This window comes from Haliotis rubra, unplaced genomic scaffold (assembly GCF_003918875.1).
Source record: "Haliotis rubra isolate DU_JTF1 unplaced genomic scaffold, ASM391887v1 Scf438, whole genome shotgun sequence".
Lineage (NCBI taxonomy): Eukaryota > Metazoa > Mollusca > Gastropoda > Lepetellida > Haliotidae > Haliotis > Haliotis rubra.
The window spans coordinates 903,028-930,000 of NW_025767122.1; the positions used below are offsets into that span (position 1 = coordinate 903,028).

General features: G+C 40.3%; 2 protein-coding genes across 5 annotated transcripts in view; both read right to left on the bottom strand.

Moving 5' to 3' along the window:
* LOC124289266 (HIRA-interacting protein 3-like) overlaps positions 1 to 5,770 on the bottom strand; it is a 24,038-nt gene extending 18,268 nt beyond the window's left edge. For all 4 annotated transcript variants that reach the window (XM_046725877.1, XM_046725878.1, XM_046725876.1 and 1 more), the window contains exons 1-2: positions 4,669 to 5,770; positions 1,508 to 1,555 (exon numbers count right to left, since the gene is read on the bottom strand). In XM_046725877.1, the coding sequence (XP_046581833.1) occupies positions 1,508 to 1,555; positions 4,669 to 5,631 (1,011 nt within the window). In that variant the 5' untranslated portion in view covers positions 5,632 to 5,770. The remainder of the gene's footprint in view (positions 1 to 1,507; positions 1,556 to 4,668) is intronic.
* LOC124289260 (transcriptional regulator ATRX-like) lies at positions 5,648 to 16,621 on the bottom strand. Its single transcript, XM_046725867.1, has 6 exons — positions 16,578 to 16,621; positions 8,507 to 8,733; positions 8,097 to 8,271; positions 7,824 to 7,935; positions 5,755 to 7,682; positions 5,648 to 5,654 (listed from the first exon to the last, which is right to left on the bottom strand). The coding sequence occupies exons 1-6, from the start codon at positions 16,619 to 16,621 to the stop codon at positions 5,648 to 5,650; spliced, it is 2,493 nt and encodes an 830-aa protein (XP_046581823.1).
* Positions 16,622 to 26,973: the final 10,352 nt, after the last annotated feature.

The following is a 26,973-nucleotide window of genomic DNA, read 5'->3' on the forward strand; positions in this document are numbered from 1 at the left end:
GAATCATTACTGATTAGAAAGTGGATGGACATCCACTGGAGAATTTGCCTTTGAGGTCAACCTGGATTGGAAGATTTCATTATATTCAGAATGACAAAAGCAATTGCAAGTCGGTGAAGCTCGCCCCAAGGTTGGTATGATGACGAGAGATGGGACACCACCATCAAGGTGAATCTGACATGACAAATTCAGAGCTACCTGACCAAATGCTTCAGTATGTATAGTCCGTTTGGCTCAAAAGAGGACCGATGAATTGCAATCCAACTCGAAAACTAATAAACATAAAATACTCAATGAAATGCTGATCATAATCAAAACATCATACCCACTCTGTGAGGTTTTTGCAGAATTTTTGTCCTAAAAATAAAAAAGTTGTTTAACAATCTATCATTAAAATATTGACACTCTTCACTGTTTGTTACGAGGGAGGAGTGCAGAGAAAGGGACAGCCAGGTGTTTGAGAACGGATGGAGACGGCACAGCACAGGTGAATGAATAAATAACTTTGTCTGTGAACGTGCTTCTCGAACACCTGGCTGTCCCTTTCTCTGCACTCCTCCCTCGAAACAAACAGTGAAGAGGGACAGCCAGGTGTTCGAGAACCGGATGGAGACGCACTGCACAGGTGAATGAATAAATAACTTTGTCTGTGAACGTGCTTCTCGAACACCTGGCTGTCCCTTTCTCTGCACTCCTCCCTCGTAACAAACAGTGAAGAGGGACAGCCAGGTGGTCGAGAACGGATGGAGACGGCACAGCACAGGTGAATGAATAAATAACTTTGTCTGTGAACGTGCTTCTCGAACACCTGGCTGTCCCTTTCTCTGCACTCCTCCCTCGTAACAAACAGTGAACAGTGTCAATATTTTAATGATAGATTGTTAAACAACTTTTTTATTTTTAGGACAAAAATTCTGCAAAAACCTCACAGAGTTGGTATGATGTTTTGATTATGATCAGCAGAGGCTTGCCGAGGATATTTCTTTTCATTGAGTATTTTATGTTTATTAGTTTTCGAGTTAGATTGCAATTCATCGGGTCCCTTTTGAGCCAAACGGACTATAAAGGGAGGTATTCAGTAAGTAAAGGGAGGTAACTCCACTTGGAGGTTGGTTAGACTAGATCACTGAAACCTATGTTGATGACAAGAGACCGCTCAACAGATCAGGTGGTCAGGCTCCGTAGCACTGGTGGGCAGTGTGACATCATACCAGTCAAGCTGGATCATTGCTGATAGCATCAATCACTGGCTTGCGTGGTCCACCATTTACAAGCTTGCTGTGATATAGCAGCAATATTGCTGAGTTCAGCATAAAACAACAAACAAACCGCTTCGCTCTCACAACCATGATAACAGGTTCCTTACAAAATATACTTTCAAAAACACTATTAATAGTTTATCAGCTTGCCATAAATGATCTTATAAGAATATATTGACACTGTTTGGCTAAAGAATCCAAACAAAATAAGCTTGAACATAATAAGCAATGATTTTCACAAGTCTTACCACGGAAGGCGGTTTTACTACAGAACTCGAGCTGTCATCACTGTCAACCTGGAAGGAAGTAGTTTAAAATTTTTATAAGCATCATCACAAATAATTTCAAAAACCCTATGCGGTGAGATGAAATGGGGATTAATGTCACCCTCAAGACTAATGTCACGCTCAAGATAATTGCAGGTATGTACACCTAAGTGTGTGCATGGCTATTTGAATTCGCCAGGGTTAAGGCTGGACTATAGTGTCAGCCCACTGTTGGTTTGTTGTTTAATGCCGCACTCCACTTTTATATGGTGGCGGTATGCAAATTATCAAGTCTGGACCAGACAATCCAGTGATCAACAGCATGAGCATCAATCTACACAATGTGAGTGGGTATGTGTTTTTTACGCAGCATTTCGCACTATTCCAGCAATTTCACGGTGGGGAACACCAGAAATGGGCTTCACACGTTGTACCCATGTGGGGAATCGAACCCAGGTCTTTGGCGTGACGTGCTAACGCTTTAACCACTATGCTACCCCACTGACCCTCTTGGTAAGAACTACAAAAACACATCATTATGCTACAGGACCCATGCTTCTTTACTGTTCCCCACCTGAGGTGAGACCGCCTCCGTGGTGTAGTGGTTAGAGCATCCGCCCGGAGAGCGGAAGGTCGCGGGTTTGATCCCCGACCGCGTCATACCAAAAGACGTTAAAATATGGTACTTGTTGGTCCCTGCCTGGCGCTCGCCATTATTGGGTACAACAAGGACTGGTCGGCTCAGAGTCAGTATAATGTGTCTGAGTGGGGTATTCATGCTTCACTGCGGCATGGTATCTCAGTGGGCTAGCACTATAAAACCAGCTTAAGTCTGGGCTAGTACAAGCAGCCGCACATACACATACATACACACATATGCACGTCGTCATATGAGCAAAATATTCTCAAGCGCGACGTTAAACCCAATTTCACCTCACCTCACCTGAGGTGATTCCTCTCTAAATCATTAATACATACATCCAACTGTACAAAGAAGCTATGATATGATACTTATACCAACACCATCAGCGTGATACGACTCGTATCCAGACACAGTGTTACTATTTCATAAGTTCATATTCTCTCCAATCCATGCTTGTCTTGAGAGGCGACAAATGTGATGGGGTAGTCAGGCTCGCTGACGTGGTTGACACTTGTCATCGTATTCCAATTGCGTGGATAGATGTTCATACTGTTGATCACTGGATTCTCTGATCCAGACTCGACTATTTACAAACCTCCGCCATATAGGTAGAATATTATTGGGTGCAGCGTAAAACAAAAAAAACAACCAACCAACCAATCATACTCTCTCCCTCTCTGCATGTAAATCACAACCCAGAATAATTATTTTTTTAAGTCTCAGATGGTGAAGACAGGATATTGCTGGGGAGATCAACACAAGCTTGTGAGCACTGTGAAGATTCTGCTATTTTGCCCAACCATGAAATACTAGAGAATAAGCAGGAACTTCTGAACAGTTTCTATTATTATTCACATGTTTCTACACCAATAATTAAGAAATACACTTCGCTCTACCACCATGTATAGTGTAATAAAACACACTTTTGCCCTGAACTATTATAGTTAAAGCACGAGGACGCTTTTCTAAGATGCCAAATTTAATACTTTCTAAAGATAATTACGATTAATTTAAGGCAGAAAACAAACGACGGTGTCGGTGACCTAAATTAAGAATCCTCGCACAGGGCTAACTGGCGCGCTGTTCTATTGATGTGTCTGCCCCCTACGTTAAGACGAACGTTACCAGAAAAAAACAAATGATAACAATTTGATGACGGTTTACGTTCGGATTAAATATCTTCTCTAAATTATTTTAATTACATCTGTCATTAACGTAAACCATATGGGGCAATATGAACGTTGCATTTCTACTACCAGCGTAAGTTTAGATCAGTACATCCAGAGGAAGTTGAGTAGTCAAGTTTACATTCCACAATTGCATTGTGGGAATGTAAACATTATTTAACGCTACCGTGTCGCTGAAAACTTGTTAGTCGAAGTGACACATTTTAACCGTCGTAAAACATAAACGTAATGTTTCCACCAGTGATGTTAGCTGCGTGAAGCAACAGCAAACCAAGAAACTGGATGCAACGGTGTAGTTTACTGTAGGAGGCCGTACGAGGCGATAACAACTGACATGCATCGTGACGTCGCTTACATTGTGACGTAATGTAAAATGGTTCGATTACGAGGGGGCACACTAGAATGGCGCAGTGACGGGAAAACGTCATTCAATTGTTACGTCATCAAAAAACTATACCTTTATTGTCTGATAATGTTTTTTTTTTTCGATTGTTCTAACCGCTAGGCATCTTAGAAGTTGTAATATACTGTATGTACTGTGAATCTATGTATTGAATCATGTGCCTTGTGTTGTGCTGCAATATTGTATTGTCATATCAAAAGTTCTTGCAGTTCTCCCAATCTCAGAATGCGAGTTAAAAAACCAGCCTCATTGTTAGGTTGGTTCTTTCAAGAACATGGCAACCAGTCCCACTGACGGCTGTATCCTTTACCTCTCCAGCGGTCACATTTTAGTAGACTCACTCTATCCCCTGCATCCATTGCCTTGGTTCTCTTGATGATAAATTAGTTGCCGTTGATTTTTTTCATGTTATTTTAGCGAATCACAAATTTTATCATGAAATGATTTCTGTATTGACATAAGGGACAGTTCATAATTAATGGCTGGGGTGGGTGGGTGGGTGATGATGATTCTTATGTAAAAGCATGTATAATGTGAATGATCTCCCCTTAAGAGTTATGTACAAAGTAAGTGCCCCCCCCTCCATGCCATGTGCAAAATGAATGCCACCCCACCCCCACCCTTAATATTTAGGCATAATTTTTTAATATTTCCATGTACAAAATTGCTGAAACCCTCCCCAAAATGGGTCGCACACACATGTAAGCACACACGCATGTACATAAAATTATCATCACCCCCACTAAACATAAATTATGAACGGTCCCTAACTTTAGTTATCGAGTACTATTCAGTACTAGGTCTGAATAATTTCGAAAATTAGATCTTATTTAAGATTAGTGAACCAATCAAATCGCAGCATACACTTTTTCATGCAACATTATCCATTTACATAATTCTGTCAACCCACCTCTGATCCTTGCTTTGGCGTAGAAAACCCAGTTCCCCACACACCCTTCTTTCCAGCACTGACGTTAGAGCCCGCATCACTGTCACCCTGTACAGAGTTTATAACACTACCGTGGGTTTGATTAATGCTGCTGACGTCCGACAATCCACAACTGTCATTATCAGAGTTCTCTCTCCTTGACACACTACTTGACCTTGAAGACACACTGCTTGATTTGATTATCAGTTTCTTTGACTTTAATATGTCAAAGCTTCTCGCACTATCCTCCAGAAAAACACAGTCAGACTCCGCCTCACTGACATGTACAAATTCCTCCTCTGAATCTGACGTTTTCGTTTTTCCCGCCTTTTTTGACGGACTTCGTTTTGATTTTATAGGGCTAACTGACTTCATAACACTTAAGCTAGACTCATTCACACTATCTTCTGAGAACGTTCTACAGCTTGTAGACTTTGAAGGAGTGGCATCCATCTCACTCTCACTCTTCTGTGGCGAAACACAAACACTGTCGTCTGACGCTGCTGCAACTGGGATTACTTCATATTCACTGTCACTATCAATTTTAGCCCATTTCTTGCCTTTCCCACCCCTGAACACCTCCTCTTCTGACACTGACATATCAAACTGTTTCCCTTTTCGTTTCGATTTCTTTGAAGTTTTTCTCATCCTATGCTTTCCTTTAGAAGCCTCCTTAATTTGAACACCAAAACCATCACTTCCTGAATTATTTAACCCAATTCTTATGGGTAACACTCTTTCGTAACCACCTGCAACACCACTGCCATTTACAAGTTTTTTCAGTGATTTCTCGTCATCGGATTCAAACTCAGAATCGGAAGAATCGCTGTGGTGTTTCTGAGCCACAGTCCACCGCCTTCCTCCCTCCGTGTCATTCTCCAAGCCGCTGCCTTTTCTCTTAATCACAAGCTTCAGGGGTTTGTGATCACTGTCTGGGGCTTTCATCGCCTTTCCATTTTTCTTAGGTTCTGGACTCTCAGTCTCAGAACTAACCTGTTTATATTTCCGTTTTCTTTTCTTTTCTTTTTCTTTACAGATGGTTTCTCAACAGATGTTTTCTTAACTGACATCTCCTCTGTCTCCTCGGACACGGGAATATTGTCATCCTTGTTCTGACTTTGACCTCCGGCAGCCTTCAGAGGAATGTTGTCATCAGAATCGGAAGATTCATATTTTGTAAACTTGGTGGCTTTTTGGCTACACTGGGTGGAACGTTTTTGAGATTTTCCATTCCCAGTTATTTTCAACTTCTTAACCAAGGAATAAGTTGACAATGTCTCCCCATCAACTTCATCAACAGACAAAAGGGCCACATCGTCCGAGTCTGAAGAGGGTTTCTTTGTCATCTTTCTGGTCATATGCATCCAGTCAATCTGATCGTCAACTCGCTCCAGTACAACTGAACAGGTTTTCACATCAAAACTCTCACCTTCTAAAATCTTAGAGATATTCCTCTGTTCAAATTCTTGGAACAGGCCTCGTCTATCCTTCCGAACGGTATGATCACTTTCTGTTTCTGATATGGAAAACACAGATTTTTCTTTCAAAGAAGGATCTGATGAGAACCCTGGGGTCTCACTGTCAACACTATTCAAGAGATCTGAAAATTTGATTTCTTTCATTTTTCTCTCATATTTCTTGGAAGATGAAAATTTCTTTTCCCTCTCAATATCTTCCAAAACCTCAGACACATTCAGGGAATTCTTCCGAATGCCAGATCGCCTGCGAAACTTTCCACTTGATGTTAAACTCGGACAATTTCTTCCATCATCTTCCTCCTCATCTGTGGAGTCCAGACTCGTCACTTGAAGAACAGTTTCTTCATGCACGATATTCTTCACCTCTTTCTTCACCTCTTCCTCCACCGACCTCTTCTTCTCCTTTCTAGGCGATGTCCTAGTCTTTGTCGATGGCTTGGTCTTGTGATTATTTGCCTCCACAATGGCCGAGTGTTTGTTCAAGTCCACATTGACTCCACTATCTTCAGATGCAGCATCGGAGATCTTGCTGGACTCAATCCTGCTGGATGTGGACTCTCCCTCACTCCCAGAATCAGACGACTGAGCATAGCTTTTTCTCTTACATGATCTGGAAGTCTGTCTTCGTTTTTCAGGTGTAGTGACCTCGATATCAATCTGCAGACGATCATCATCAGAATCAATTGCACTCATGTCATCCTCACTTACCACTTTCTTTACTGCTGGCTTCGCAACTGACTTCTTCTTAGGATGCGTATTCTCAACATCAGAATCCTCATCCTCAGACTGAATGACTTTCCGTTTCCGTTTTCTCTTTGGCACAATAATCCCACCATCGCTATCGGACTCGGAAGCCAAGACAGTATCAGATCCTCCATCTTTATCAGAGTCCATCATGGCTGTTACCACTTCACTTATGCTCAGCCTCTTTCGCGCCTTGTTCACTGGTGTAAATTTCCTTCTTGTATTCTTAACCAAATCTACTCCTAACGTAGATTTATCAGACTTTTGGGAGTTTACTTTCTTAGCTTGTGATGATTTGTTTTGACTTTCAGAACGGATTTTCTTCGCCGGTAACCGTTTAGAAGGCTCTTGTGTCTGTTTACGGGGTGATATTGACCTGAGTTTGGATGGCAAACTCACTTCATCTTGACTGGCTCGTTCCTTCTTTTCAAAGTCACTATCTTTTTTGGTTCCTTTAGATGTCTGTGTGTTTAGCTTCAATGGAACCGACTTGGACTGACCACTTTCATGGATTCCTGTGGACTCAATCTCATTATCAATCTTGTTGTGCCGTACTGACGTAGAACTGCCTGACTGGCTGTCCTCCCCACTCCGAGATTCCACATCACTTTCATCAGACTTTGGGCATTTCTTTTTCTCTAATTTTGTTTTAATCTCTGGGATATCTGATGCACCTGACTGTTTGCTGCCATCGTTAGTTTCTGATTTTCTTCTGGACAGAGTCCAGGCTTCTGTTTTCTTAACTGGTGATTTAACACCTGACTTGTCTTTGTTCTGAAGCACAAAATACAACCGATGTGAAGGTGAGATGAAGCTAAAGGCTATGTTATGGGTCTACATCTCTCCACACACTTCTACCCTCTACTCGTCTTCTCTCATCCCTTCTGCACCTATCCACTATTGTCTATTCCCCACCCCTTCTTTGTCTCCAACATCCTCAAATCTCCCTTCCTCCTCTCCAACATTCTCAACTCTCTTCCTCCTCTCCTCCCCCCAATCCTCCTCTCCAACATCCCCAGCTCTCTTCCTACTCCCCAATTCTTCTTTCCTCTAACTCCCCAATCTCTTCCTCCTCTAACTCCCCAATCTCCTCCTCCTCTCCAACATCCTCAACTCTCTTCCTCCTCTAACTCACCCAATATCTTCCTCCTCTCCAACATCCTCAACTCTCTTCCTCCTCTAACTCACCCAATCTCCTCCTCCTCTCCAACATCCTCAACTCCCCTAATCTCTTCCACCTCTTCCTCCCCAATCTCTTCCTCCTCTTCCCCACCTTCTACTCCCCCAATCTCTTCCTCCATCAACCACCCTCTACTCCCCCAATCTCTTCCTCCCCCAATCTCTTCCTCCTCTTCGCCACCTTCTACTCCCCCATCTCTTCCTCCTCTTACTCCCCAATATCTTCCTCCTCTCCTCCACTCTCTACTCACCCAATCTCTTCCTCCACACTCTACTCCCCAATCTCTTCCTCCTCTCCTCCACTCTCTACTCACCCAATCTCTTCCTCTTCTCCTCCACCATCTACTCCCCCAATCTCTTCCTCCTCTCTACCACTCTCTACTCACCCAATCTCTTCCTCCTCTACCTTTTCTACTCACCCGATCTCTTCCTCATCTCAACCACACTCAAATCTCTACCACATCCTCCTCTCCACCCCATCTGCTGTGGATTTACCCTTACCTCTGTCCGTGCGGAGTCCCCCTGGGTGAAGAGTTCGTCCAGCACACAGCTGACCAGCTCCTTGAGCTTCTGCTTCTCCTGGTGAGACAGCTGTTTCCGTGTGTGTTTCTCATAGGCCTTCCTCACACCCTTGGTGGTCAGGACACTGCAACACAGGGGCACATACCGTAAACCACAATAGCATTAGCACCAGGGCTTCTACACATGTAGACAGACCAACAACACTGCGATAATCTGAGGTTTCAAATTACAACAACGACCTCCGATTACAATAATTGACATGATGGTTTCATAGCTGAAATATAAAATGTCAGAGCTAGTATGGGGAGTTGCTGCAATCTTCAAGTCATAAATACAGGGGAGATAACCTTGTGAAAGATAAACAGTGTTGCATCTCTGTGAGTGAGTGAGTGAGTGAGTGAGTTTAGTTTAGTTTTACGCCGCACTCAGCAATATTCCAGCTATATGGCGGTGGTCTGTAAATAATCGAGTCTGGACCAGATAATCCAGTGATCATCAGCATGAGCATCGATCTGCGCAGTTGGGAACCGATGACATGACATGTGTCAACCAAGTAAGCCAGCGAGCCTGACCACCCGATCCCGTTGAATGAATGCCCTGAATTGAACGACAAGCATAGTGAAGAATGAATTTTGTGGCAAGCATGGGTTGCTGAAGACCTATTCTACCCAAATGAATGAATGAATGAATGAATGAATGAATGAATGAATGAATGAATGAATGAATGAATGAATGAATGAATGAATGAATGAATGAATGAATAGAATGACTGATTTCAAGAGCATAAATCTATGTACATATGATGACATGCATCTATGTCATGCCTCTTATGACAAGCATGGGTTGCTGAGGACCAATTCTAACATGAATCAGTGCTTACAATGTCAATCACTGGATGTCTCTTCCAGACTTGATTATTTTTAGACTAGCTCTAGAATATTGATCAGCGTGGCATTAAAAAATAAACAAACCACTTTTTTACATCAGAATTTGACCTCAACTTGTCAAAAAACGAAACAATATCATCAGGGCCCCGTTTCACAAAGTTATCATAGAGCTATGACTGTCGTAACTCCCATACTGTGACAAACTTACGACAGTTGTAGCGCTAAGACAGCTTTGTGAAGCTGGGCCCAGATGACAAAAATTCAAACATTTTTCAAATTCACAACAAACATAATACACTACCCACGTCCTTTTAAATAAAATAACCTTTAGGAAATAACAACAAAATCCATACCGACGATGACTGAAACAATTCACCTTACTGATACGTATCCCGCTTTAACTGGTCTGTACTTATCACCTTGAAGTTCAAGGCCATATATTCAACAACCCTCCTTCACAAGCACCTCAGATTACCACACAACAAGATGGCAATGTCAGCAGGGCGTGCAAGAGTATTGATCCACAGAATTTAATACCTGATATTGATCCGTAATCACTACTACCGGTACTTGTCTCTATTGCAATATCTAGAAAGATTTTCTTTTGTGGAAAATACTCATAAAATTTCTTTCCATCTGAATAAGGAAGCCAGGTGGTGAAACTAAATGAAATTGTTAGACCGAACTAATATCACTTCTTGCTGCAAAATAATGTTTACAGATTTCATTGTTGAAATACCATGAGCAAGAAATACAAAAATGCAAAAGAAAACAACAAATTTCAAAACAGTTTTTAATTTACAAAGAAAACCGTAATTAAACATAAGGTTTGTCCCCAATGAACAATATTCAAAAATATAAAAAATCAGAAACAGATAAAAAGCATAAAATCTTTCTAGACTGCTCATAATAGACAAACATAAAATTTCTTAAAAAACAAGTTTACATTTTCACTATGACCAGAATCAGTTATTTTCAAAAGAATACTGTTCCACATTATCTAATAAATCTGTGCGACAGACGCCATGTCACCCAATGCCGTCAAACAATGGATAACGGCATATGCTTACTGTAAGCTGAAGCAAGAAAAACATGGAACTTGCCCAAAATATGTTGACTATCAACAATAAAATACAAGTTTATCACAGCTTGTGACATTCTCAACCAGTCTCAAGTCTTATCAAGTAAATATTTTTTCATACGAGCATGTCTGAGAAATAAACAAGGAAGGTTAACAGACTGACTGTTGTCACCTTTAGATTTATGACCCTTACAGAGATCTATCTGGGAATGCTCAGAGAGCAATATTCTGCCCAAAATCAAAGCATATGTTAAAAATTTCAAATTTGGAATAAAACAAGAGGTTGACTTTCACGACCAATATGGACTTAAAAACAATAAAGCTTAGTTTCACATTATTGTATTGAATACAAAAAATAAATATTAATCAATGAAAGTGAGAACTTTACAAATAATCCCCGTTTTTAACAACATAATTTTGTGTCCCCAATTTGCCTGCCCAGGCACCCAGTTGAGAATCCAAGATAAAATCCTGTAGCCCAGATTGGACTATACTACTAGGAAGAAGGTAAGGAACTCCAGAATCTTTATATCAGAGTTGATCTGGTGGTCCTGTGCATAGTGCTCAGGTCAGGAATCAGTTGGGCAGAGGCAATCATTGGATAGGTGACCGTGTTTGTCAGCTTGACTCCTGAGAGATTTTAAGACTTCAGCCCTGCCCCACAATGAAGCACATGTGATACATGTGGTCTCACCTTAGGCAAGTGAGTTTGTTCAAAATTGCCTCTGTTCACCCAGCATAAAATGGGTACCCGGTGGGATATGTCATGTGACTATAAGTCATAATCTTCAAGCACCTCACAGACAGCTTGGGTTATCCGGGGTAATAATTGTCTGCGCATGCTGTCGGTGAGCATTTAGAGCAATATAAATGGACTAATTATTTATTATTATAAATTATAATTAAGTATTAATTATTAAATTTAATTAATTATTAATTATTTGATCTGTCATACAATGCTAGTTATAATTCCAATGCACTGTGCTACTGTGTACCACAATGCAGCTGAACGCACTAATGCTCTATGCAACAAATCTTGTATTTTATACACTCTGAAAAACAATCACAGCAACTTTCATTATCATCTCTCAAATTACTATGATTAACAGCTGTGATTGTGACTCATAACATACAATGAGAACTAAAAACCATTCATAACACATTTACACCAAATTATTCATATAAACGACTTGAAACGAGAATTCAAGAGTCAGTTGTATCCTGCATTTAACATATTTATCCACATCATGCACGTGCATCATTTGATTATCAATTACAGGGACATTGGATACCCAGACCCCAGATGTCCAGAAACCTCACGATCGGTCAATTTTCATAAAAAAAACAATCTCTTACATTATAAAGTGACTGTCTATATAACCGATATGCTGTTTCCGTTTCCAGACGGTAATTTCTACAAACAAACTGGCTAAATCAACACACAAAAAACGAAAAATCCAGATATTCATTTATCCGGACGATTTACGCAAAAACAAATGTGTCCAGGTATCCGGGTCTCACTGTATACCAAAGAACAAATTTCAACCAGACGTAAGATGGTGAGTCACCACATTGCTGTCAAATGTATACAGAGGCCCAGATAAGCTGCGTATCCGGGTAAAATACGCATATAAAATTTCCAATTATGCATTGAAAATAATTGTTGCGTACCAATTACGCATTTAAAATGTTAGATATGCAAAATGTTTAAAACAAATGCGTACGGAATATATTTATAAAAACCGCTTGCGTAATGAAAAAGACATCGATTGCTATCAAGTTGTACTGTTAGTATAGGACAAGTGTTGTACTGTCAGTATAGGATGAGTGATTTTTTATGAAATCATTTCCATTATATTTAACTTGGTTTTGATTAGGTATGTCATAAGGCAGAACATACCTGCTTAGTAAACTTACTCAATGACATAATACTTAGGTGAGTAAAATGACTAAAATATGCACATATTTGAAAGCAGTGGGGAACGGAAAATGAAATACCCACTCAACATTCATAATACCCACTCCAAAATATACAGTGGGTACAGTACCCACATGAGCTAAATCTTATCTGGAGCTCTGTGTATATACTGAGGGAACAAATAAGGGAACACATATTGATAAAAGTGTTCCTTTATTCTCATCCATGTTTCTTTGAAGGCTGTGTATTTCTCTATAGGTGAATGTCTGAGAATAAGGAAAGAAACACTGCAATGTGTTCCCTTATTTGTTTCCCTCAGTATATCTGATTGATCACTATCCTGTCTGGTTTGGATATACACCATTTTGCATATAGTGCTTTGAGATTCATTTTTTAAGAATTGTGAATATTCAATTCTAGTGATTTTCATATTTTCATGAAGCAATATGGTTTGATTCACCTTAAAACGGAATGACCTATATTACCTATGATCTTTATCAACCTTTGGTGGTTTGAAAAAAATCAATGAGTTAGGTCATTCATAAAATTCCATTTACTTGAATATGTACATTTAACTCAGGGTCTTTTTCGCACCTATGAAGATCCGGGTTAGAATTGGTCCTCTGCAAACCAATCTTTGATAATCTCCAGGGTATACGTTACGATCACTCTCCACTATACCCTGGATGCATCCACGGCTTGGCCTGATAATTATATTACCTCCCTTGGCTGGCTGCGCATTCTCACAGTAGCCAATCAGCTAAGCCGCCGTTACATAAGAGCTTGCCAGTGTCAACAAAGATAGTGGTCGCAGTCGCGAAGGTTTGTTGGCAGTACCACTCAGATTTTTGGAGGAAAATACAGACAAAATGACAGATCTGAAACTTTCAAAAAGAACTCCTTCCACATCTTTCAGAGTACCCTCTGCATCAATTGTGTTGCCAAGTTTAAACGGTTAGATAATTTAAGAAGCAAAAGTGAGTTGTGATTGGTTTGCTCAACTTCCCAGCGTAGGCACCTGATTGGATAAAAAGCCAGCAAAGGGAGGTAATAAAATCATCGGGCCAAGCCGTGGATGCATCCAGGGTATAGTGGAGAGTGATCGTGACATATACCCTGGAGATTATCGCGGATGCTGCAACCCATTCTTTTCATAATAGGCATTGGGTGGTCAGGCTCACTGACTTGGTTGACATTTCATCATATCCCAACTGCACACATCGATGATCATGATTTTGATTCCTGGATTGTCTGGTCCAGATTTTTCGCTAATTTACAAACTGCTCAGTCCATCTTTAAACAACAAACAAGCAAGTTTTTCTCAACAAGCTCATTGTTTGTTGTGTAACCCTAATCCAGAAATATTCCACCTTTATCACAAGTCTGAAGTGAGTTTTACACCACTCGTATACATCACAGCTGTGGTGAATGAGTAAGTGAGTGAGTTTAGTTTTACGCCGCTTTTAGCCATATTCCAGCACTATCACAACGGGAACACCAAAAACAGGCTTCACATATTGTACCCATGTGGGGAATCGAACGAAGGTCTTTGGCGTGACAAGCGGATGCTTTAACCACTAGGCTACCCCACCACCCCCAAAGAGTGGGTGAGTGAGTGAGTATGGTTTTAAGCCGCTTTTAGCAATATTCCAGCAATATCACAACGGGGGACACCAGAACTGGGCTTCACACATTGTACCCATCTGGGGAATCAAACCAGGGTCTTCAGCGTGACGAGTGAACGCTTTAACCACTACCCCATCACACACCAGGATACGAAGACATGCAGTGAAGTCAGTGAGCCTGAGTATGGGATCTCATCATCTGCTCTTCTCTAAAAACTAGAGCTGTGTATCGAGGCCTAAGTGGCGAGACGATATATCCCGATACCAGTTTAATGAGGCGAGACGATATATCATGAAAGTATTGGCAAGGAACCTGCGAGACGATTATGATCACGATACAGTGATGGCGATACGATACGCATCCCGATACTTTACAATTCTAAAAACAGGACGTATATGATAAATAAAATGACTGAATCTTTATTTGTTATTCAGCAGAACATGTGTTACATTCACACACACTTAAAAGGCTGTTCATGTAATTAAGTTTCAGCATTTAATACAATCAAACATATTCAGTATACCTTGATCTAGGTTTCCCTTGGAAGTTGTGTTTCTGCACCAATGCTTGCACAGGCAATTTATACAGAAATTTATACCAGAATCACTGCAAAAAACTCATAAGTATGCTTTCTAAATTTTATCTTCTCTTTCTTAACAAAGCTAAGACATCGTTCATAGTTGTTAATAAATGGTGTTATTTGTCAAACAACTAAAACAAGTTTCAATTACTTACAGTTCACAGAGATTGTTCACATGCTTTCACTGATACACTAACTCCTTTGTTCATGTAACAAAGATGGCAGACACAAACAAATTCCTTTTAGGTTCAGTTTGTTTTTAAAATTCAAAAATTTCAAAGAGACTCCCTTCCTATTACTTATGCAGTACTCCCTACAACTTTAAGTAATATTTAAGTAGTATCGGGATATATCGTCTCTTGTGGCGATACATCGATGTATCATGGACCCTCGCGATATAAATATCCTGATATATTGCCTAACCGTGTTTTGTATCGATGCACTCGTATCGCGAAGTTGACGATGCAAACATCGATACTATCGATGAATCGTTACACCACTACTAAAAACATGGGTTGGTGAAGATTAGTTTTAACACAGATCTTCTCCAGCCACGAACCAAGTAGGAACTATTTCCCTTTAGACTGTGTGTTTCAGCACGGGGATGTTTTAGACATGATCCGCAAAATTCATGCTTGTTTCTGGGGTTTTGTTTCATTCTTTTCAGGATAATATTGTCATTTTTGTGACAACTCTTATTCACTGCCTATCAATAATAATATTAACAGCAGCACTTTTTATAGTGCATAATAATAAACAGAATTCCTAAATCGATTTAACTGCTGTCTGTTGTAAGGCAGTTAATGGATGGCCTTGTCAGTCTGCCTAGTGGAACATAGAAAAACACTACAATGTTTATCATTAAGTGTATTACAGTATGATAATACGGTGCATTTGTTGGAGGAATGATTTAGAACGCAAACGGGGTACATTCGTACTTGTGACAAACAAACCAGATCAAAGAGAGACCAACCAGTTATTATATTATTCTAGTGAGTAGGTAGGAAAGTCCTTTTCCAACTGTTTTGAGCCACTGTTGTTCCATTATAAGAAACATAAAGTCAAATATTTTCTGTGGACAAAAATAGACACATCTACTTGCAGTTCCACAAAAATCAAAGTGATTGGCACAGTCAACTTTAGACATGGAATATTTCCAAAATGACATGAAGGAAATGGCAATAACTGGTCGGTTGCCAGGCCATTAAGACATTTTGTAACATAATCCGTCAATGTCCTAGAAAATGAACTGACTGGAAACCTGTGACCAGCTGGAATATACAAAACAGCTGACTTCTGCCATATTGTAGGGGCAATGAAGGTGTTTATCTGTACAGATGTGTACAGTATTAGAAATAAAAAAAACTGTAAAGTGGAATAAATGGAGTCCTTTTAGTTGCACACTAGGCTAGGCTTGTATAGATAGTCAAATTTGGCTGTGCAAATTTGCAATAATGATGCATTTGGGCCTGATAACGTAACATGATATGGCATTTTAAGTCATTCTTATCATCATAAAGAGAAGTATACTGGAAAACAACCATAGGTCTTCATGACATCTCAAAAATCATATTTTAGCATAATGATTACAGTATACACTACACATGTATTGAATTTGAACATTTCTCCGATTCCACACTTAAGTATCTATTGTTTACATTCAGTTAAATGTAGACATCGATCGGAGATGTACTGATCAAGAACTATTTACATTCCACCATATGACTGAGAGTTGTTTGCCATGCTGTTGAATCGATGTTGACATCCTGTGCTTGTCATCACTGACTCGTCACGACATTGCGTTGCTGTGCGATATCTTCTGGAAACTGTTCATTTATTAATACATCTGAAATACTAAGTATCCAGAAATACTAACCTCAGGTCGGACTCCTTGATCAAATTTTTCACAAACTCTTCCATTTTTGGCGCGTGCTCTTATCACATAGAGCACTGTGGATCATTCGTTCATGAATGCTTCAAGCGACTTCCGCTCAGAAATGTTACATGTTGTGGACAAATGCGGAGTTGCTGCAGTGAAAAAACTAACAACATATATTTCATGAATGTGTTATTATGATACGATATGTGACAATTACAGAATTTTAGAAACGTTGGTCGATAAAGAACGTGAAATTTGTCACCAGCCTAATGTAAACATCTTCGCTTTTCGCTAACCGGTCCCTTTACTTGACTTTCTTACCTTCATGGCAAAAGATGCACGGGGCCCTATTTGGGTATTTCTGTCAAGTCGTTGAGGTTCACTGAACACGGTATTATTCAATCGGACCATAACTCTCCTAAAACATGTGTCAATACACCATTCATCATATTATTTTATGCAATTTAATATTGTGTTAAAATGCCACAGTTGCGTTTGGAATAAACCTGAATAATTATGTAATTGTCCTTTCTCGTGTGGCATATAAATGGCACTGAGGCTGAAAATCATCAACTGAAATAAATAGGAGCTTTGAAATATGACATTACCATTTTATGAAGAAATGGACATAAAATGACAGTGAATCATATTTGCAAAATAAAACAAACGAAATAACACATTTCTGTGATATATTTGAAGCAGATGTCTATTAAGTACATGTGTTTCTGTTTAATAAATTTAACAGCTGATTTAAAGAGGCATTGAGTGGGTTCATTAAATGATATTCCTGCATACTCTGTTTTCACTTGGTAAACTGGGTTCAGCTGAAAGTTACTGCTATGTACCAAGTAGATGACTCTGTATCGATGAAAGATAAAAAGGGAAACAAGTTAAAACGTGATCTACAAAGTTTTTGTGTGAAATAGATCACTGACTTCTCCTTTACCTTTTTATTGATTCTGGTGGGATTTTGTCATAATGACCCTGTTCTTTCATATTTGTATGTGTTCTATACATTGTTCAGGCTAGACAAATATTTCCATTTTACAAATATTATGAGTTCAGATGCCAGAAAGGACAATTACATGACTATGTTATGCAGAAATATCCTAAAATTGTGTTAAACTAACAGTTGTAATCAAGAAATAACTAAAAGTATATTTAAGAACATATTTTCATGCAAACACAGCATTCAAATGATTATTTTTGGGCTTGGCTGTTGAAAAATACAAACAAAAGATAGATTTATCTCAGGTTAAAACATATGTTTCACTCAAAAGCATTCGATCGGACAGCTTACATGGAAAATGAGATTAATATAAAGAAATAAATCATAGATTTTTCAACAAATGTTATCATCTGGTACATGACATTTGCATAATAATGTTATAGATCATCACAGCCATATTTGCTCATCACCATATTGTTATTGGGAGACAGGCTTCCAATCTGTTTCATACAAAACAAACGATAATGGCAATTGATTCTTGTTGATTGTATCTATATTGGGTCGGAAATAATAAATAAAACATTCATTATTTTATTAATGACAATATTTATTCATATGTCATTTTATGGAAAATTCTGTTTATAACTGGCCCACTAAACGAGATTAATAAGAGGTATATGAGTTGTGACAGAATGTGTTGGATTATGTACTGGTCTATTGTTTCCCATACAGTCTGACAGCTCTGTTTGATATAGGGGTCTATGGAACCTGCTGGTTGATTTCTGGGATAGGTCTGGTCACTGTAATTATAGCCTCGTGTGAAACTGATCCCCTGTGTCTGTGTTATAAGGTAACATTTATGGGTGGACTGATGTTAGATCATAATGCTTAAGGTAGCATACACTTATTACGTAATTCTCTTGCCTGCCACCACCAGCTGAGGAAAGATATTTTTGAAGAGGGGTTACTGATTTTGATTGAGAAATATTTTGTCTTTAGGTAACAATGTAATGCATTGTTTAGGATTTTTATGTTCGTCTTCGTGATCAATTCCGATTGGTAAGAGATGAAAAATAGATAATCTTGACCTGGTTTGGGTCCTTACAAATATTATGAATCTAAAATCTAACACTGGCATTTTATTGTAATTTTTGTTGTTGGAGCGACCTTTATTGTTTGAAGTATTAAAAACCCTCTTTTTTTCGGTGATTTAAGTTTTTTGGTCAGCTGAACTGTAAATCAACCCCAAAATGTAAAGTCTGATGTATATTATACCCTACACTTTTATGACACTGTTTCAGAAAAGTGTAAAACCGTTTTCACATGAAATGTCCATTTTTGGACAAACAAATTTGAAAGATTTTAAAGAAACATTTCAACATTTCCGCTAAGGCTAAAGGTGTAATTTCTTGTATTTATCTCGTCTTTGTATCTGTACATACACAAAGCAGGGGTTATCTGAAATCAAGGTGGAAAAGGTCAATGTGTAGTAATTTCCTAGAATCAAAGATTTGTGTGTGTGTGTGTGTTTGAGAATTGATCTCCATCATCCCAGGCTCAGGTCATCAGGCTTGCTGATGTTGCTGATGACAGTGATGTTGCTGATGTATGTACCATCCCAGGAGGGTGAGGGTGGGGGCGTGGTGTGTCAGGCTTGCTCAGGTTGCTGATGTTGCTGATGAGAGGGTGAGGGTGTTGGGGGTGATGTGTGGCTTGCTTGCTGATGCTATGTATGTACATAGGTGGATCCAGAGAGGGTGAGGGTGGGGTGGGGGTGCGTGTCAGGCTTGCTGATGTTGCTGATGTATGTAACGCGATAGGTGGATCCAGAGAGGGTGAGGGGGTGTCAGGGGTGCTGATGGCTTGCTGATTGCTGATGTATGTATGTAACATAGGTGGATCCAGAGGGGGGTGGGGGTGAGGGGGTGCGTCAGGCTTGCTGATGTTGCTGATGTATGTAACGATAGGTGGATCCAGAGGGGGTGCTGATGTTGCTGATGTATGTTGCTGATGTTGCTGATGTATGTAACGCATAGGTGGTGCGGTCAGGCTTGGGGTGATCCATGATGTATGTAACACATAGGTGGATCCAGAGGGGTGAGGGGTGAGGGGGTGCGTGTCAGGGGTGCTGATGTTGCTGATGTATGTAACATAGGTGGTGGATCCAGGGGGGTGAGGGGGGGGGTGCGGTCAGGGTGGGGATGTGAGGTGGATCCAGAGAGGGTGGGGGTGAGGGTGCGGTCAGAGGGGGTGCGTGTCCAGAGGGGGGGTGAGGGGGAAGTGCCCACCCTTTTGTCCTGAAAGTTTAAAATGACCATTGAAACACTTGTGAAAACGGGTGAAACTGAAGTGTGCAACAACCCCCCAAAATTGGAAGATATATCGGAGTCAGTCAATGTTGATATGATAATAATGAATGTTTGGAGAGTGCATCACCACTTGTACTTTTTTATGACCATAGTTTGGTGTATGGTGTATGACGTAAAATTTGCATGTGTACAATTTTAATTTTCAAACAAAACAGAACCATCTAGAAACAAACACTAAAACAACTGTGTGATGCAAGATGATTGTCAAAATTAATGGTCTACAGTGATTTATCAACCTTTTCGAAAACCGTCAAAATCAAGAATGACACCCCATGCACATGTATGGGGCTACTGCGTTTTGCACGCTTTGCGTTGTGTTTAGGGGTGGTGATAAAGAGAAATGGTGGTGCGTTCATAAGATGTCTGTCTTTGAAAAGTTTGTTAATGGTTATACTTCCTTTCCAAATTGAAAGTTCAGGTTCCCCTTTTTTAAGTGAGTGAGTGAGTGAGTGAGTTATAATTTATCGTCACATCGGCAATATTTCAACCATATCGGGACGAGAACATTTTATTGTTATACATAGTAATTTATGGTAAATTATAAAAACCTGTCATCGAAGGAAAGTAAAACCCCTTTTTTAAGAGAATATATTGAAAAATAATGTCTTTTTTTTGTCAGAAAAAGAGAATGAGCAAATTTAAATAAATAATATTTTGTTTATATATTTTTTGTGTGGCTTTTGATGCAGTCAACTGACCCAAGTGTTGCTAAACTGACAGGTTTATGATGTGTACAGATGCAGGCAGCATCTGTTGGTGAGCCAGTTGTTGTCCAGTCATCCATGACATACTGTTCCAGGCTACATGCCCCTGGCTACTACCCTGACCAGGAGCTGGGATGCATGTCCGTCTGTATGATTCATGTCCAGACACATCAAACAGCCAGCTACAGTATGACGTAATATGATTGATTGTCTATTGCTTTCAGGTCCAGCCTTTCAATGTTCGTGTTGTCATAGCAACATGGCGTACCTTACAATTCAATAGTTGTCATTGACTTGGAAAATTATACATTTTGAAAATGACCAAATATGTGTTTTGTTGATATACATAGCTGTATGTGTCATCTGTATGTGTATCTGTCATCTGTATGTGTGTATCTTTTTGATAGACACAGATCACATGAGTGATGTATATAGAACAGCTGTGAGCTGTATGTGTCTTGTTGATGGACACAGATCACATGAGTGAATCAATGTATATAGAACAGCTGTGAGCTGTATGTGTCTTGTTGATAGACATGGATCACCACATGAGTGATGTATATAGTACAGCTGTGAGCTGCATGTGTCTTGTTGATAGACACAGATCACCACATGAGTGATGTATATAGTACAGCTGTGAGCTGTATGTATCTTGTTGATGGACACAGATCACCATCTGAGTGATGTATGTAGAACAGCTGTGAGCTGCATGTGTCTTGTTGATGGACACAGATCACCACCTGAGTGATGTATATAGAACAGCTGTGAGTTGTATATGTCTTGTTGATAGACACAGATCACCACATGAGTGATGTATATAGAACAGCTGTGAGTTGTATATGTCTTGTTGATGGACACAAATCACAACATGAGTGATGTATATAGTACAGGTGTGAGCTGCATGTGTCTTGTTGATGGACACAGATCACCATCTGAGTGATGTATATAGTACAGCTGTGAGCTGCATGTGTCTTGTTGATAGACACAGATCACCACATGAGTGATGTATATAGAACAGCTGTGAGTCGTATGTGTCTTGTTGATGGACACAGATCACCACATGAGTGATGTATATGGAACAGCTGTGAGCTGCATGTGTCTTGTTGATAGACACAGATCACCACATGAGTGATGTATATAGAACAGCTGTGAGCTGCATGTGTCTTGTTGATAGACACAGATCACCACATGATAGTGATGTATATAGTACAGCTGTGAGCTGCATGTGTCTTGTTGATAGACACAGATCACCACATGAGTGATGTATATAGAACAGCTGTGAGCTGCAGGTGTCTTGTTGATAGACACAGATCACCACATGAGTGATGTATATAGAACAGCTGTGAGCTGCAGGTGTCTTGTTGATAGACACAGATCACCACATGAGTGATGTATATAGAACAGCTGTGAGCTGCATGTGTCTTGTTGATAGACACAGATCACCACATGAGTGATGTATATAGAACAGCTGTGAGCTGCATGTGTCTTGTTGATAGACACAGATCACCACATGAGTGATGTATATAGAACAGCTGTGAGCTGTATGTGTCTTGTTGATAGACACAGATCACCACGACGATGTGATGTATATAGTACAGCTGTGAGCTGTATGTGTCTTGTTGATGGACACAGATCACCACATGAGTGATGTATATAGAACAGCCGTGAGCTGTATGTGTCTTGTTGATGGACACAGATCACCACATGAGTGATCACCATCTGAGTGATGTATATAGTACAGCTGTGAGCTGCATGTGTCTTGTTGATAGACAGATCACCACATGAGTGATGTATATAGTACAGCTGTGAGCTGCATGTGTCTTGTTGATAGACACAGATCACATGAGTGATGTATATAGTAGAGCTTTGAGCTGTATTTGTCTTGTTGATAGACACAGATCACATGAGTGATGCATATAGAACAGCTGTGAGCTGTATTTGTCTTGTTGATAGACACAGATCACATGAGTGATGTATATAGTAGACCTTTGAGCTGTATTTGTCATGTTGATAGACACAGATCACCACATGAGTGATGTATATAGTACAGCTGTGAGCTGTATGTATCTTGTTGATAGACACAGATCACCACATGAGTGATGTATATAGTACAGCTGTGAGCTGTATGTGTCTTGTTGATAGACACAGATCACCACATGAGTGATGTATATAGAACAGCTGTGAGCTGTATGTGTCTTGTTGATGGACACAGATCACCATCTGAGTGATGTATATAGTACAACTGTGAGCTGCATGTGTCTTGTTGATAGACAGATCACCACATGAGTGATGTATGTAGTACAGCTGTGAACTCTATGTGTCTTGTTGATAGACACAGATCACCTCATGAGTGATGTATATAGTACAGCTGTGAGCTGGATGTGTCTTGTTGATAGACACAGATCACCACCTGAGTGATGTATATAGTACACCTGTGAGCTGCATGTGTCTTGTTGATAGACAGATCACCACATGAGTGATGTATATAGTACAGCTGTGAGCTGTATGTGTCTTGTTGATAGACACAGATCACCACATCAGTGATGTTTATAGAACAGCTGTGAGCTGTATGTGTCTTGTTGATAGACACAGATCACCACATGAGTGATGTATATAGAACACCTGCCAGCTGCATGTGTCTTGTTGATAGACACAGATCAACACATGAGTGGTGTATGCAGTACAGCTGTGAGCTGTATGTGTCTTGTTGATGGACACAGATCACCACACGAGTGATGTATATAGAACAGCTGTGAGTTGTATGTGTCTTGTTGATAGACACAGATCACCACGTGAGTGATGTATATAGTACAGGTGTGAGCTGCATGTGTCTTGTTGATGGACACAGATCACCATCTGAGTGATGTATATAGTACAGCTGTGAGCTGCATGTGTCTTGTTGATAGACACAGATCACCACATGAGTGATGTATATAGTACAGCTGTGAGCTGCATGTGTCTTGTTGATGGACACAGATCACCATCTGAGTGATGTATATAGTACAGCTGTGAGCTGCATGTGTCTTGTTGATAGACAGATCACCACATGAGTGATGTATATAGTACAGCTGTGAGCTGCATGTGTCTTGTTGATAGACACAGATCACCACATGAGTGATGTATATAGAACAGCTGTGAGCTGCATGTGTCTTGTTGATAGACACAGATCACCACATGAGTGATGTATATAGAACAGCTGTGAGCTGTATGTGTCTTGTTGATAGACACAGATCACCACATGAGTGATGTATATAGAACAGCTGTGAGCTGTATGTGTCTTGTTGATAGACACAGATCACCACATGAGTGATGTATATAGAACAGCTGTGAGCTGTATGTGTCTTGTTGATGGACACAGATCACCATCTGAGTGATGTATATAGTACAGCTGTGAGCTGCATGTGTCTTGTTGATAGACAGATCACCACATGAGTGATGTATATAGTACCGCTGTGAGCTGCATGTGTCTTGTTGATAGACACAGATCACATGAGTGATGTATATAGTAGAGCTTTGAGCTGTATTTGTCTTGTTGATAGACACAGATCACATGAGTGATGCATATAGAACAGCTGTGAGCTGTATTTGTCTTGTTGATAGACACAGATCACATGAGTGATGTATATAGTAGACCTTTGAGCTGTATTTGTCTTCTTGATAGACACAGATCACCACATGAGTGATGTATATAGTACAGCTGTGAGCTGTATGTATCTTGTTGATAGACACAGATCACCACATGAGTGATGTATATAGTACAGCTGTGAGCTGTATGTGTCTTGTTGATAGACACAGATCACCACATGAGTGATGTATATAGAACAGCTGTGAGCTGTATGTGTCTTGTTGATGGACACAGATCACCATCACGTCACGAGTGATGTATACAACCGTGAGCTGCATGTGTCTTGTTGATAGACACAGATCACCACATGAGTGATGTATGTAAAGTACAGCCAGAACTCTATGTGTCTTGTTGATAGACACAGATCACCCTCATGAGTGATGTATATAGCACAGTTGTGAGCTGATGTGTCTTGTTGATAGACACAGATCACCACCCGAGTGATGTATATAGAACACCTGTGAGCCTGTTATGTGTCTTGTTGATAGACACAGAGATCACCACATCAGTGATGTTTATAGAACAGCTGTGAGCTGTATGTGTCTTGTTGATAGACACAGATCACCTTCCACATGAGTGATGTATATAGAACACCTGCCAGCTACATGTGTTTTGTTGATAGACACAGATCACCACATGAGTGATGTATGCAGTACAGCTGTGAGCTGTATGCGTCTTGTTGATGGACACAGATCACCACACGAGTGATGTATATAGAACAGCTGTGAGCTGTATGTCTTGTTGATAGACACAGATCACCACATGAGTGATGTATATAGTACAGGTGTGAGCTGCATGTGTCTTGTTGATGGACACAGATCACCATCTGAGTGATGTATATAGTACAGCTGTGAGCTGCATGTGTTTTGTTGATAGACACAGATCACCACATGAGTGATGTATATAGAACAGCTGTGAACTCTATGTATCTTGTTGATGGACACAGATCACCACATGAGTGATGTATATAGAACAGCTGTGAGCTGTATGTGTCTTGTTGATAGACACAGATCACCACATGAGCGATGTATATAGAACAGCTGTGAGCTGCATGTGTCTTGTTGATAGACACAGATCACCACATGAGTGATGTATATAGCACAGCCAGGAACTCTATGCATCTTGTTGATAGATCACAGATCACCACATGAGTGATGCATATAGCACAGCTGTGAGCTCGGCATGTGTCTTGTTGATAGACAGATCACCACATGAGTGATGTATATAGTACAGCCGTGAGCTGCATGTATCTTGTTGATGGACACAGATCACCACATGAGTGATGCATATAGAACAGCTGTTGAGCTGTATGTGTCTTGTTGATAGATCACCAGATCATGTGTGTACGAGTGATGCATATAGAACAGCTGTGAGCTGTATGTGTCTTGGACACGATGATCAACAGAGATCACCACATGAGTGATGCATATAGAACAGCTGTGAGCTGGGTGTGATGTATCTTGTTGATAGACACAGATCACCACACGAGATGATGTATATAGCACAGCAGTGAGCCGTATGTGTCTTGTTGATAGACACAGATCACCACATGAGTGATGTTTATAGAACAGCTGTGAGCTGTATGGATCAAATGTCTTGTTGATAGATTACAGATCACCACATGAGTGATGTATATAGAACAGCTGTGAGCTGTATGTGTCTTGTTGATAGACACAGATCACCACCACGAGTGATGTATATAGTAACAGCTGTGAGCTGCATGTGTCTTGTTGATAGACACAGATCACCACACGAGTGATGTATATAGAACAGCTGTGAGCTGTATGTGTCTTGTTGATAGACACAGATCACCACATGAGTGATGTATATAGTACAGCTGTGAGCTGCATGTGTCTTGTTGATGGACACAGATCACCACATGAGTGATGTATATAGAACAGCTGTGAGCTGCATGTGTCTTGGTTGATAGATCACAGATCACCACATGAGTGATGTATATAGTACAGCTGTGAGCTGCATGTGTCTTGTTGATAGACACAGATCACCATCTGAGTGATGTATATAGTACAGCTGTGAGCTGCATGTGTCTTGTTGATAGACAGATCACCACATGAGTGATGTATATAGTACAGCTGTGAGCTGCATGTGTCTTGTTGATAGACACAGATCACATGAGTGATGTATATAGAACAGCTGTGAGCTGTATGTGAGAGACTCTCTCCCACACACACACATACACAACAATAATAATACCCTCACAATCCTAGACACACACACTCACAATCCTAGACTACCAGTTGTGTGAGTGATATACAATCCTATACTCAGCTGTGTGAGTGCTGGCAGAGAGAGAGAGAGAGAGAGAGAGAGAGAGAGAGAGAGAGAGAGAGAGAGAGAGAGACTCACACACACACACACACACCTAGACTACCAGCTCACAATCCTAGACTACCAGTTGTGTGAGTGATATATATATAAAGAGAGAGAGAGAGAGAGAGAGACTCTCACACACACACACTCACAACTCCTAGACTACCAGTTGTGTGAGTGATACCAAATAGAGAGAGAGAGAGACTCATCACACACACACACACACACCTCACTCACACACACACACACCTTGGCACAACTTAGACTACCAGTTGTGTGAGAGAGAGATGGATATACAATATAAAGAGAGAGAGAGAGAGATAGATAGAGAGAGAGAGAGAGAGAGAGAGAGAGAGAGAGAGAGAGAGAGAGAGAGAGAGACTCACACACACACACACACACACACACACTCACA